Below are 13772 nucleotides of genomic sequence, written 5' to 3'. Positions count from 1 at the left end.
GGAAGAATATCCCTATTTAGCTGTATAAACAGTAATTTTAAAGATGCTGACTAATCCTTTGGCCCCTGACTTAGGGGGCGTTCAGGTTGTCAGAGAGCTCAGGGGTCTGTTTGTCGCACGAGTGACCCATTAATCATGCTTTCTGTCTTTATAGCTTTTGGAACACATCTGTACAATAAGAGTAAGGTGCTATTAAAAGCGGAGGTGATTTTCATATGTTTAGGGGACACATCCTTAGTGTGTTTGAAGGTGAAGTTTTGGGGAGCAAACCTCCTGCCACCAGCAGGTACACTGAGGCTTACTGGGCTGGGGTCTTCTTTATGGCACTGGGGAATGAACCAAGGGGCATTCGAGGATCGCGCAGGTTCAAAGCCAGTCTCACTGGCTTAAGAAACCCTGTTTCCAAATAAAAATATAAAATAGGTCTGGGAGTGTAGCCCGGAGGTAGAAGGGTTTCCAGGAACCCCAGTACTAAAAAAATTAAATTAAAAATAGCCTTTGTCTAAAGCTGGGCATGGTGGCACACACGTGTAATCCCAGCATTTGGGAGGCTGAAACAGGAAGATCTGGGTTCGCAGACAGCTTCAGCTACTTAGTGAGGCCCTTTGCAACTCAGACTCTTTTTCCAAATAAAGAATAAACAATAGGGCTGGGGGTGTAGCTCAGAGATTGAATGCCCCTGGGTTTCATCCCCAGAACTGCAAAAGACACACATACCAAAAACAAAACAAAACAAAACACCTTTGTCTAGCTGGGAGTGTGGCGCACACCTACATGTAATCCCCTACTTAGGAGGCTGAGACAGGAGGACCACAGGTTGAACACCAGTCTTAGCATCTTAGTGAGACCCTGTTTCAAAATAAAAAATAAAGCTCAACATCATTGGCAATTAGAGATGCAAATCAAAACTACCCTGAGATTTCACCTAACTCCAACTAGAATGGCAATCATTCAAAACACAAACAACAACAGATGCTGGCGAGGATGTGCAGAAGTGGGAACTCTAAGACATTGTTGGTGGGATTGCAAATTAGTGCAACCACTTTGGAAAACAGTATGGAGAATCCTCAGAAGAATGGGAACAAACCTACCATTTGATCCAGCAATACCACTTCTGGGTATCTACCCAAAAGATAGGAAGCCAAACTACCAAACTAATGCAGGTGTATCTATGTTCATAGCTGCACACTTCACCATAGCCAAACTATGGAACCAGCCAAGATGTCCATCAACAGATGAATGGATTACAAAACTGTGGGATATGAACACAATGGAATTTTACTCAGCCATTAAAACAAAAACTCAATTAGCTGGGTGTGGTGGTGCACGCTTGTAATCCCAGCATTTGGGAGGCTGAGACTTGGAGGATCACGGTTCGCAGACAGCCTCAGCTACTTAGTGAGGCCCTTTGCAACTCAGTGAGACCCGGTTTCAAAATAAATAATAAAAAATAGGTTCCGTCCCCAGACCCGCAAAATACAAAACAAAACAAAACAAAAAAAAAAAACTCAATTACATCATTTTCAAGGAAAATGGATAGGACTGGAGGACATTTTGCTAAGTGAGATTAGTCAGTCAGAAAAATAAGAAATCAGATGCTTTCCCTAATATGCGAAAGCTAAGGAGAAATGGGTCATAGGAGGAACTCTAGATGAAAAAGGAAATCCTATAGGGGAGCAAACAAGACAACCTAAATCAGGAGATGGGAGGGGGGGAAGAAGGAAAATCTCTAAAACACACAATGTACTTAAACATATCGAAGCCAACCACTAAGCCAAGCAAGGGAAGGAGGGACGGGGAGGGAATGGGGTGGGAATTGGGTAGGGGTTAAATCGGTGATGTGTACATGTATGTACACACAATTTTTTTTACCCCAAATATGATGTATGAATATAATGCACCAATAAAAATAAAAATTAAAATTAAAAAAATAAAAAGGGCTGGGGGTGTGTGTGGTTCAGAGGTAGAATGTCCCTGGGTTCAATCCCCAGTACCACCCAAAAGAAAAGGAAAGGAACTTGTGTTTTTGCTTATCACCCAACTGATGCTGCACCTGCCTTTGGCAGAGAGGAAAATGAGCTGGGTCAGCAGCCCCTTACTTGCAGGGTTTGGTGGCCGTGCCTTGTGTACATCGTTACCACATTTAAGCCCATGGAGGCTGTTGGGGAAGTAATATTGTATCTTGAAATAGGTGAAGAAACAATCCAAGAGGACCAGCGGTGTCTCCCCCAGGGACACACAGCTCAGCAGCATAGATCGTCCCCTGTGGGGATGCTTCCTGGAATGTTCTCCAGGGAGGTGCTGACATTGCTTTTAGCCTCTCTTAGAGACACGCAGGCATGAGTTGGTTTGTGTATTTGCCTGTCTGTATCTTGGAAGACAGAAAGCGGGAACCGAAGGAATGACCAGTCTCCAAGAGAATCCCGCTGGGGGTCAGCTGGGGTGGTGGTGGCCGGAGGGCCCTGGGCAGGGCCGTGGGCAGTGAGCCGGTGCCCTGGAGGAGCGGAGGAGAGCGCCCGTGCGGCTCCTGTGCATGGGTTTCACACCTCCGGCCCCCATGAGCTTGTACCCCCTTTTTGTGGTATTGGGGATCGAACCCAGGGACATTCTACCTCTTATCTACTCCCTCAGTCTTATTTTATTTTGAAACAGCGTCTCAGTAAGTTGCGGAGGGCCTTGCTAAATAGCTGAGGCTGGCTTTGAACCTGTGATCCTTCCACCTCAACCTTTTGGCCAGTGCGTGTAATCTTTCATTGTCTGTCTTCCTCTGCAACTTCTGCGTCTCCAGAAAACAGCCCCTGCCTTTGGGCCAGTGCCCGTCCAGCGCTCCAACTGCCAGCTTTTCCCAAGTGGTTTTAGTGACCCGCTTCAAGGGAGGCCCAGGAAGCCCCTTTCCTTAGGCCCAAGGAGCTTCCGTGCGCTTGTGCGTCACACAGTCTGGCCTGGTGCTGTGGAGTGCCGAGGATGACTGTCGTGGGGACAGGGGACCCGTGGCTCTCAGAGTGCCAGCCCCTGCTCTCCACCTTCCAGCCCTCTGAATCCCGTAGCTCCCTCCTCCTCTGGGGCCAGGTTGGCCTGGGGTGGGGGGCGCTGAACAGGAGCTGGACAGAGGACAGGAAGAGGGGCGCTCTGCACTGGGAGTGGAGATTCGGGCCCCGGGTGCAGGCCATGCGGGTCGCGAGGTCTCTGCCTTCAAACAGACCGAGGCTGCTCCCGGAGAAGACTCCAGCCTGCTGTCCAGACCCTGGGAAATAGCAGCGGGGAGGAACGTCAGGGCCGTCCCCCTGGCTAGAGAACAGAGGTGTCTCTTGGTGACAAGTGAAGGGGCGTTATCAGTTCCAACTTTGATGTGAGCCCAGCACCTCCGGGTGTGCAGGGGCCCTCCCCTTATCCAAGGGCTGCTTCTCCTTCTGGGGCTCACTGCCTGCCTGACCTTATCCTGTAAGTCAAGCCTCTCCACATCCCAAGTAGCATCCCAGAGGGCCGGCCCCACCCCAAGGATGGAGGGGCAGTGGCCGGGACCTCTGATATGTCAGGCAGCCCTGGACAGCCACACGGTCCCCGTTGGCCAGAGTGCCCCGTGCACGGAGATGTAACTCATAGCCAGTGGCCTCCTCAGGGCCCGCCCCCTTGGGCTTTCTTCCTCCTCCTCCTCCTCCTCCTCCTCCTCCTCCTCCTCCTCCTCCTCCTCCTCCTCCTCCTCCTCCTCCTCTTCTTCTTCTTCTTCTTCTTCTTCTTCTTCTTCTTCTTCTTCTTCTTCTCTTTTTGATATTGTGAATCAATCCCTGGGGCATTCTACCTCTGGCTACACGCCCAGTCTTAGTTGATTATTTTATTGGGAAACAGGGTCTGGCTAAGTTGCTGGAAGTCTCACTAAGTTGCTGAGGGTGGTCTCAAACCTGCGACCCTCCCTGTCTAGCCTGCCAAATACTGGGATTACAGGTGTGTGCCACTGTGCCTGGCCCACTCTGCTCTGTTCTGATCCTTCTCTTTCCATCTGGATGCATCTGATGCTGAATGCTTTCTTTGGACCATGGAAAATATCATCCGATAACAAATACAGTCAAGTGAGATTTCTTCTTTTTAGGTGAAATTTGTATTATTCATGATTTGACAAGTACTAAGTGTATCTCATTTCATCCTTATCACAACCTTGTGAAGCAGGTATTAATTATTATTCCCATTTTATAAATTAGGGGGTGAGAGATCAGGGGAGTTAAGTACCTTGCTTAGGGCCGCAGAGCAGGGAAATAGAAATAAGACTGGGATTTGGCTTGTAATCCCAGCATTCGGGAGGCTGAGACAGGAGGATCCAGGTTTGGGAACAGCCTCAGCTACTTAGTGAGGCCCTTTGCAACTAGTGAGTTCCTGTTTCAAAATAAAGAATAAAAAACAGGGCTGGGAGTGTAGTTCGGAGGTAGAATGCCCCTGGGTTCCATCCCCAGTACTGCAAAAAAAAGAAAAAAAGTCTGGGATTCAGGTCTTGACACCAATGCCCATTGTCAACCAAGGGAAGACAATATTATAATAAATAAGCATTAACAGGCTTCTTGTTGACTGTACAGATGTTTGGTCCTGGCCCAGGGAAACAGTGTTGGTGATGGCCCATGATGCGGTCTCAAGGCGTAGAATGATGGGCCTTTGGGATGGTTCACTCTGATCCCCTAGTTTACAGATGGGGGATGGAAGGCGCACTGCACATACACGGTCCTTTCCTAGGTGTTGAGGCTGGACACAGTGTGACCAATAACACAGAGCATTCCTATCACTGATGAGCTTACTTATTCCAGTCTGTGTCCATACTTCCTCCCATCCCCATTTCTACAGGTGTCCTTTCTTGCCTCGGGACACTTGACTGAGATCTTCATTGGCCTTCCCTCCTGGACCCCGTAGGAGCTAGCCCAAGTCCTCTAATCTCTGAACACCATTCCCCTACCTAGTTCCTGACCTCAGGTTCCCCAAACTACAGAGCTTGAGCCTGAACCCTGAGTTGAAGCAGAAGCACAGAAACCATAGGGCTGGGGACAGGGAACTGTGCGCAAATTAAGTTCTTGAAGCACAGCCATGTGTATCTGTTTACATCTCTGGCCGCTTTTGTTCTAGAGTGGAGGACCTGTTTCCACAGAGATCAAGTGACATAGAAACCTGAAAATATTCCCTCTGACCCTTTAAGAAAAAGTTTACCTACCCGGGCTCTAGAGGACCCAGTGGACACTAAGGCAGAAGCCACAGCCCCTCAGATCCACTTTCAGGCTCCTGAGCTTTGGCCGTGAAGCCGCAGAGGGAAGACGGGCCGCTCATGTCCAGTGAGTTCTTTCAAATGCAGTAATCACGAGATCTTAGTAGATGGGCAGGCACAAAGGTTACGCCTTCAAAAGAGCGCTAGATTTTCCCCTTCTCCCAATCATCCGCCTACTTAGTTACTCAAACCTTTTTCTCCTCTTTTTTTTTCTTTGCCCGCTACTTCTAACGGCTCCTAAGATGCGCTCTGAAGCTGTCCCGCTCTCTGCACCCCGGCGCGCCCCCGAGCCAGCGCCCCGCGGTCCCCTCGGGCCTGGATGCTGTTTCGGATCCAAAGGCCTCTCCACGGATCCAAAGGCCTCTCCACGGGGCCTCTGGCCGCTTCCAGCCCACACACTCCTCACCCAGCAGCAGCTCCCTCCCTCCCGGCTCAGGCCTCTCCGTGTCTCCTCCCTAGCAGGTGGGACCGTCTGTCGCAGATCTCATTTATTTATTTCTTGACCCGCTCGCTGTCGTCTTCCAAGCTTCACGCGGGCGGTCACTTTTTTTGCATTTTTGCCCCCATTAATTTTCCCCCCACGGGACCTGGCACGTACAAGGTGCCGTAAGAATGAATAAACGAAAGGGCCAGGCACGGAGGGTAAGACACACAGCATCTGCATAAATGATGTATGAGAAAAATGGAAACTTACCATCTCACGTTCACCAAGAATACACACCCAGCCCTCTCTCTCCTTCCTTCCTCCTTCCTTCCTTCCCTCCCTCCCTCCCTCCCTCTTTTTCTGTGGTGCTGGGGATGGAACCTCTGAGCTACACCCTCAACCCTTTTTATTTTGAAACAGGGTCTCATGAATCACCGAGCAGCTTGCTGAGTCACCGAGGCTGGCCTCGAACCTGTGATCCTTCTGTCTCAGCCTCCCCAGTACTGGGACTACAGGCTCTCCCCTCTGTTTTCATATGGGTCCTGCCTCATCCTCCCGGTCCTCAAGGGCAGCCCTGAGGACTCTGTTGAGCACGTCTTCCATCTCTGCTAGACAAGGGCTTCCTAGATGTGGCAGGAAGGAAAAGAACGCTGGAAACCATTGTCCTAGACCTCTGTGTATCAAACGCTTTGACCAGTTTGTGGCAGGACACCTGCGTTTCCTTGTGACTAATACACATACACACTTGCTTGTATGTGTGCAAGTGTGACCATGGACATGTTCTCTTCTGTGCCATTAAAACCGTACTGGTGGTGACTGATTACACTGATAATCATGATTTGATGTGTCATGCCCACAGTTTGAAAAAATATGCTTAAAATGCAGGCCTTTCCTCAGGAATTTTCAATTTATTTATTTATTATTTATTTTATTTATTTATTTATTTTTTTTTTGCGGGTTTGGTGATGGAACCCAGGGGCATTTGACCTCTGAGCTACACCCCCTGCCCATTTTTTATTCTTTATTTTGAAACAGGGTCTCACTGAGTTGCACAGGGCCTCACTAAGTAGCTGAGGCTGTCTGTGAACCGCGATCCTCCGGTCTCAGCCTCCCAAATGCTGGGATTACAAGCGTGCGCCACCAAGCCCGGCTGGAATTTTCAAATTAAGAAGAGACCCAAACATGAACACTAATGTCAGGCCAGCTGGTAGGTGTTGTACTACAGATCCACGTGCCGTGGGACTCTGGACAGAAGAGGGAGCCTGCAGGGATGGTCCCTGGATTGAGACCCTGTAGAGGCTGAGTGGGTGGGTGGGGAATGATTAAGAGTTAATCAAGCTGTTGTTGTTGGTATTCGTATTATTGTACTGGGAATTGAACCCAGGGACATTCTCCCTCTGAGCTATACCTCCAGCCCTATTTCATTGTTTTATTTTGAAATAAAATCTTGTAGATCGCTGAGAGACTTACTAAACTGCTCAGACTGGTCCCCAGCCTGTGATCCTATTTATGTATGTATGTGTGCGTGTATGTTTGTACATACACACATACTCAGGGGTATTCTACTTCCAAGCTCTGCCCACAACCCTTTTTATGTTTTGTTTGAAAACAGGGTCTTTCTAAGTTGCTGAGAATCTCACTGTCCTCAATTGTCATCCTCCTGTCTCAGCCTCCTAAGTACTGGAATTGAATGTGCGTACTACCACACCTGGACACCTGGCTTTTTTTTTTCCCCTTTGGTACTGGGGGTGGAACCCAGGGGCTTTTCTACCTCTGGATTATACTCCCAGACCTGTTTGTATACTTTATTTGGAAACAGGGTCTTATTAAGTTGCCAAGAGCCTCACTCAGTAGCTGAGGCTGGCTTCGAACTTTTGCAATCCTCCTGTCTCAGCCTCCCAAGCACTGGGGTTACAAGAGTGTGCCACCACGCCCGGCCTTGTTATTATTATTATTTTTGGTGGTACTGGGGTTGCTGGAAGCCCTTCTACCTCCACGCTACACTCCCAGACCTATTTTTACATTTTTATTTGGAAACAGGGTCTCCTAAGCCAGCGCGCGGCTGGCTTTGACCCTGCGCCATCCTCCTGTCTCTGCCTCCCAAGTGCGGGGATTACAAGCGTGCGCCACCACGCCCGGCAATTTTTTAAAAAGCCATTTTTCATCAATCACTTAGATCTATACTGTAGACTCTTGTTTTTCTCCTTGGGTACTGATTTGCTTTATTAATAACAGAGATGTTTATTATATCTCAGCTGCTTTTAACTATAGAAATATAAAAAACTTGGCTTCCTTTTTGTCTTCTTACTCATTTTCCACCCTACTATTCACATTAGTTTTCTCTTGGGGTGTTCAATTATATATACATATGTGCATATAAACATGTACACAAATATATATGTATATATAATGAACATTATCTCTAAATAAAATTTTCTTCCATTATTGTTTTGAATTCCTCAACACTTAATAGAGCACCGTCATCACAGTTATTCCCATTAAAAAAAAAATCCGCACATTCTTGTCTGCAGATTCAATGTGGCTATTTCCCTAAAAGCCCCGCCTTGCATACTTAGGACAGGACTCAAATTGAGTTATATCCACCTCCCCTGCACAGGCCTGCAGAGTCTTTTTCCAGGCCTTAGAAACTTGAGCCCTCTATCCTCTGTACATTTCCACTTTAGATATTTTCAAATAAACCTTTCTACTGTTCCAAACTGTCCCACGAAACCGAGAGACAAGCTTTCAAAGCGAGGTGTGGTGCCAGCCCCACTGGGGCTGCCCTCGGCCCGGGCAGGTCATGATGGGCAGGGACAGGGTCCCTGTAGGTGTGTCCCCAAGAAGCATTTTGGTTTTTCTCTTTGTAATGCCAGCCATTCCAAGTATGAGATATATTGAAACGTGAGTCTGGTCTATTAAAAAAAAAAAAAATCAGCCAATTCCTGACCTCTTGTTCTGGCCAGGGTAGGAACCATTATTATGATCCAAAGCCTGAGAACATTTCTCTAGCTAATGAGTCTTGGTAGTACATTTGGCCACAGGTACTGACCCAGTTTGGAGTTAACCCTCTGCTGGATCATCATAATACGAAGACCTGGGCAAAAAAAAAAAAAACGTCTAGAAGCTAGATTGCTATGAGTTGGTGATATTGGGCCGACCGAGCAAGGGAGAAGTCACAATAGCCAGTGCCTGGGTGTGGTGTGCATCTAAGGCAAAGAAAGGTACGAGTGAAAATAAAGGAGGGACCTTAGAATATTCGAAAGTTCATCAGAGTACTGCTAAGCCAAAGGCAGCTGTGCATGTAAGTGGACCACCATGGTTTGTTTGTTTGTTTGTTTGTTTGTTTTGGTGGTCCTGGGGGAAGAACCCAGAAGCTTTCTACTTCCGGGCTATACTCCCAGACCTTTTTTATATTTTATTTGGAATCAGGGTCTCACTATGTTGCCGAGAGCCTCACTAAGTAGCTGAGGCTGGCTTTGAACCCGTGCGATCCTCCTGTCTCAGCCTCCCAAGCGTGGGGATTACAGGCGTGCGCCACCACGCCAGGCCACCATGGCTTTTTGTTTGTTTGTTTTGGGTCCTGAGGATGGAATCCCAGAGGCATTCTGCCTCTGAGCTAGCTCCCCCACCCCACCCCCAGTCCTTGTTTATGTCTTATTTTGAAACAGAGTCTCACTAGATGGCAGAAAGTCTCACTAGATTGCCAAGGCTGGTCTTGAACCTGCAGTCCTCCTGTCTCAGTCTCCAAGTACTGGGGTTATAGATGTGTGCCACCATATCTGGCTTAGGCAACCATCTTCTCTGCTTGAGAGGGACTATGGAGACACCTCTCACTGCTACTGTTAGAGCTGAAAACCCCCAGGTTTGATTTAACGAAACACGATCTGGCCAGGCTTGTTCTTGCTTTTCTGTCGAAAGGAGATGTTCGCGATGCTGCCTGCTGTGCCATTTATTGGGTACCTGCAGGTACCAGCACAATGCTAGAGGTCATGTATCATGCCTCACACCTATCTCTGCGTTACCACCAGGGAAGCCAAGACTCGCTGTGGCACCATGTGCTCCAGGTCCTCCGTGCTTACTTACTGTTTCTCAGCCTCCCTCTCTACACCTGGAACAAGTTCCGTGGGATTGTCCTGCACAGATCTGGGGGTTTATTTGGTCTGGTTTTAAAATAGCAGCATAGCACAGTAAACAAGATACCGAGGCCAGGATTTGGAGAAACCACATTCCTGGCGTATAGTTACCCGAGATGGCCAGTTATTCCTTCATTGCTTGGCCCTAGGGGTGTGTGTGTGTGTGTGTGTGTGTGTGTGTGTGTGTGTGTGTAAGATTAAACTGTTCTACTCTGAAAGCCGCCTCAATGAGAACAAGAGCCATTAGGTTCCCAGAACTGAGATAATCTAATTGCAGAAATGTTTGCATTGCAAGTCAGCCCTGCCCCTCGTGTAGCTTAGACCGTGCTTGGGTGCAGTCAGCCAGAAGGCAGGTCCCTGGCCGGAAGCTTCGTGGGGAGCCTTTATCATGGGGCCAGGGGAGGCCCCATCCTGCTGAGGAGGTGGACAGGCTTTGGTGCTGTGGTTTACTTTCTCCAGTCTTGCCAGTTGTTGGTTTCCCTCACCCTCCCCGCACCTCCCCACTTCTTCACTTCTTCCCTTTTGGCTGTCTCTAAAAATCTGCCGCATGCCTTTGTCCTTAGGAAAAGACAGAGGTTCCAGGGCAGGTTACTGGGGGTCCTGCCTGCTTTATTTGGAAAGTCTCCTCAAGCCCCCGGACTGTTGAAAATATGTGTGCGGAAGGCAAGGGTACACTGGGAACGTAGTTTTCCAAAGTTGAAGTTTTGCGGTTCTTTAAGCACCCAGATGATTAAGCAGGAAGCATCGATAGTGAGCATCTTGGCATAGACGAGTCCACCTGACCTAGACCAGGGCCTGCAGCTGGTGCCTACCAACAGGTGGTCCCAGGTGCCAGCCCGCCACCGCATTGTGCAATTACTCTATTCCCAGTGTACCAGTCAGCGAACCCCAGTTGCCCTGCTCGCTGGTGTCATTGAAAGTATCCAACATGCGCTACGAGTGAATAAAGTTTGTAAGCAAATTATTTGGTAAATGGATGGCTGAAATACACTTTACTTTTTATAAACTTCATTAGTGATTTTAGGAGTGGTTTTGTTTAGTGTCCCTTCAGCGGGATTTCCCCCCCCCCCATGTTAGTTAAATGCTGTTTTTGTTTGCTTTCTCAATGTTGGAAGACAACACCAGTTTTTCCATAGCGTACCAGTTGTGGAAATAAGGGAGTCTGTGGCTAAAAGCGGGGGGTGGGTGTGGGTTTAAGTAATTTCACTTCTTTTCTTTCCAAATCAGTAAATATTTACACATGACCTTATCAAATAGTTTAGGGACATTTAGTGGCAGAGACAGCGTGACTGGCCAATGGGCCTGCTGCCAGTTCCAATGGGCCACAGAGGCAGGAAGGAGTTGGCGCTTTTTAAAAATACGTTGATCATGCACCAAATGCCTTTAGCCAGCCCCAAAGTGGGCCTCCAAGGAAACTTCTCTCTCTCAGTGGAACAGTTTTAGAAAATTTGCATTTTTACAGTTTGACTTCTAAAGATTCACATCTTACTGGTGAAAGCAGATTGCTGTGAACCAAGGAATTAAAAAAAAAAAAACAAATCCATTTCGGATTCTGGCTTAGGGTCACCATGGGCGCCTGGGATCTCTTGTTTCTTGGGAAAGATAATTGTAGAATTCCATTCCAAACATAAATGTCCACTTGTGAGCAAGTTTTGGGGGAAAAAAAAATCCAAGTGAATGACTTTTCTATTTTTGTAAAATGGTACTGACACAGGAAGGTTTAAAAACACAACTCTGAGTTTTAGGGCAGGGGTGGAGTTTCGAGGGTGTTACAGCATTCGAAATCAGACAGAATTAAAGATTTTTTTTTTTTTAGAAGAGAACCCTCATATTCTTCAGAGTTGACACTGAAAAACAACATGGGATTCTCATTTTGAGAGTAGTTTGGATAGGAAATTTACCATCTTATCAGCATAATCTGGTGATATTCATTTGGTATGTCAAACTTAACTTGAAAATTGAGTAGTATTTTTTGGTGTTCTGTTTTTAGAATATGAGTTTTCAGTCTGGCAAAGAGTCGAGTAAATGAGAAGCTTTTAAAAAATAACTAAAATAATAGCTTTATATCTACTTACTGCAAAATACCTGATAGTTCTGTATTAATTCTTTTTTTAAATTTTTTTCTTGGCAGAGTATTGGGAAAGGGTCGTTGTGGTGCATAGACCCCGAATATAGACAAAATCTAATTCAGGCTTTGAAAAAGACACCTTACCACCCACCTCCCACCTCTCCTCAGGCATATCAAAGGTAAGCAATTCTTACTTTTCTTTTCTTTTTTGGTCTACTGAAATTACATTATTTTGGCAGAGACAGGCACTGAAACTAATTTAATAGGCTGCATGAGATTTTTAAGAATAACCGCAGATAAATGAGAGAGAAATTGAGTATTCTTAGGAGGCATAGCCATCGTTGTATTTCCTGCAAACCTTACCGCATTTGCCGCTCCAGAGGAATGTCTCCAGAAGGCTTCACGGTGGGTCAAATAACATCCTCTTGGGTAGAAACATTTACAAAGAAAAGTCGACAGCTTTCCTATCTCTGCGTGGCACGTTTTGTCGGGATGAGCGGGCAGGCACGAGCCACGCAAGCGGTTCTGCCTTTCCCTGCCGTGGCCCGGCCACAGCTGGGGAAGGCTCCTGGGTTGTTGTCCTTCCTGGTCCCCATGTCGACCGGCTCCCGAGTGATGGTTTTGTTGTGGTTACTTGGTATTTGCTGCTCCAGGAACCACAAAGAACAATGAAGACTTTCCCCTCCTTGCGTGAACATTTGTTGCTAAGACTGAGACAAGTACCATTTTTATAAATAGATTATTGGAGTGGAGGGTTAGATTGTCACTTTCTTAAAGAACTTTTTTTTTTTTTTTTTTTTTGGCGGTACTGGGTATTGACCCCAGGGTCATATTCTACCTCTGAGCTATACCCCCAGGCCTGTTTTTTATCCTTTATTTTGAAATGGTCTCACTGAGTTGCAAGGGGCCTTACTAAGTAGCCAAGGCTGCCTGCAAACTGCGGTCCTCCTGTCTTAGTCTCCCAAATGCTGGGATTATAAGTGTGCGCCAACACGCCCAGATCAGAACCTAATTTTCAAGAGAGTGTTAGGCTGGGCACAGGCTTGTAATCCCAGCGCTTGGGAGGCTGAGACAGGAGGATCGCACAGGTTCAAAGCCAGCCTCAGCTACTGAGTGAGGCTCTCAGCAACTTAGTGAGACCCTGTTTCCAAATCAAGTATACAAACAGGTCTGGGAGTATAACCCAGAGGTAGAAAGCTCCTGGGTTCCACCCTCAGTAACACACACACACACACACACACACTGAGTTTTATCCGCTGAGCATGGTGGTGCACACCTATAATCCTAGTACTTGGGAGGCTGAGACAGAAGGATTGCAGCTTCGAAGACAAGCCTCAGCAATGTGGTGAGACTCACAGGACTCTATTTCAAAACAAAATAAAAAAATTACAAAGGGCTGGGAGTTTAGCTTAGAGCTAGAATGCCCCTAGGTTCAATCCCTAGTACTACCAAAAAAAAAAAAAAAAAATTTATCTATACATAATGCTTGGATTTGAAGTCCATCCCTTAACCCTACAAACAAATTTTTAAAAGAACTCCCTATAGGAGTGTTTATATTGTCAACTACCCAGTGAAGAGACATTATCCTTGGACTACAGGTTTATACTAACTGAGAATGGCATGGTGTCAGAGATTTGGGGGAGTTTGATAACCCTCGTCTTGCAAATTCTTCTCCCCATCTGATGTTTGTTCTGCAGGAGGGAGCGCACAAAGTGATCCCTGAAATGGCATTAATGAAGTTCTTGTGCATCTCGGTTGCGAAGCATTCCATCACAGGCCCTAGACAATCAGTCTTCAGCAAGAGACAGGGAGGAACAGCTGGGCTCTCTGAGAAGACTGCTGTATGTCTGCCTTTGCTAGGCGATTAGCGTGATGGTAGCTATAGCAACTGGAGTGTCTCCATAGCAA

At 47.1% G+C, this 13772-nt stretch overlaps 1 protein-coding gene across 2 annotated transcripts in view; it reads left to right on the top strand.

The window, feature by feature from the left end:
• The window catches only part of FOXN3 (forkhead box N3), a gene marked incomplete at both ends in the record, with an annotated part of 232317 nt that overhangs the window by 41273 nt on the left and 177272 nt on the right, over positions 1-13772 (top strand). For both annotated transcript variants that reach the window (XM_080708322.1, XM_080708321.1), the window contains one exon: positions 11928-12043. In XM_080708322.1, coding sequence (XP_080564448.1) covers positions 11928-12043 — 116 coding nt within the window. The remainder of the gene's footprint in view (positions 1-11927; positions 12044-13772) is intronic.

Source organism: Muscardinus avellanarius (assembly GCF_963383645.1).
Source record: "Muscardinus avellanarius genome assembly, chromosome: 12".
In the NCBI taxonomy this organism is placed as follows: Eukaryota; Metazoa; Chordata; class Mammalia; order Rodentia; family Gliridae; genus Muscardinus; species Muscardinus avellanarius.
Note: the sequence above shows the minus strand (reverse complement) of the source record. Positions and strands in the feature narration are given on the sequence as shown.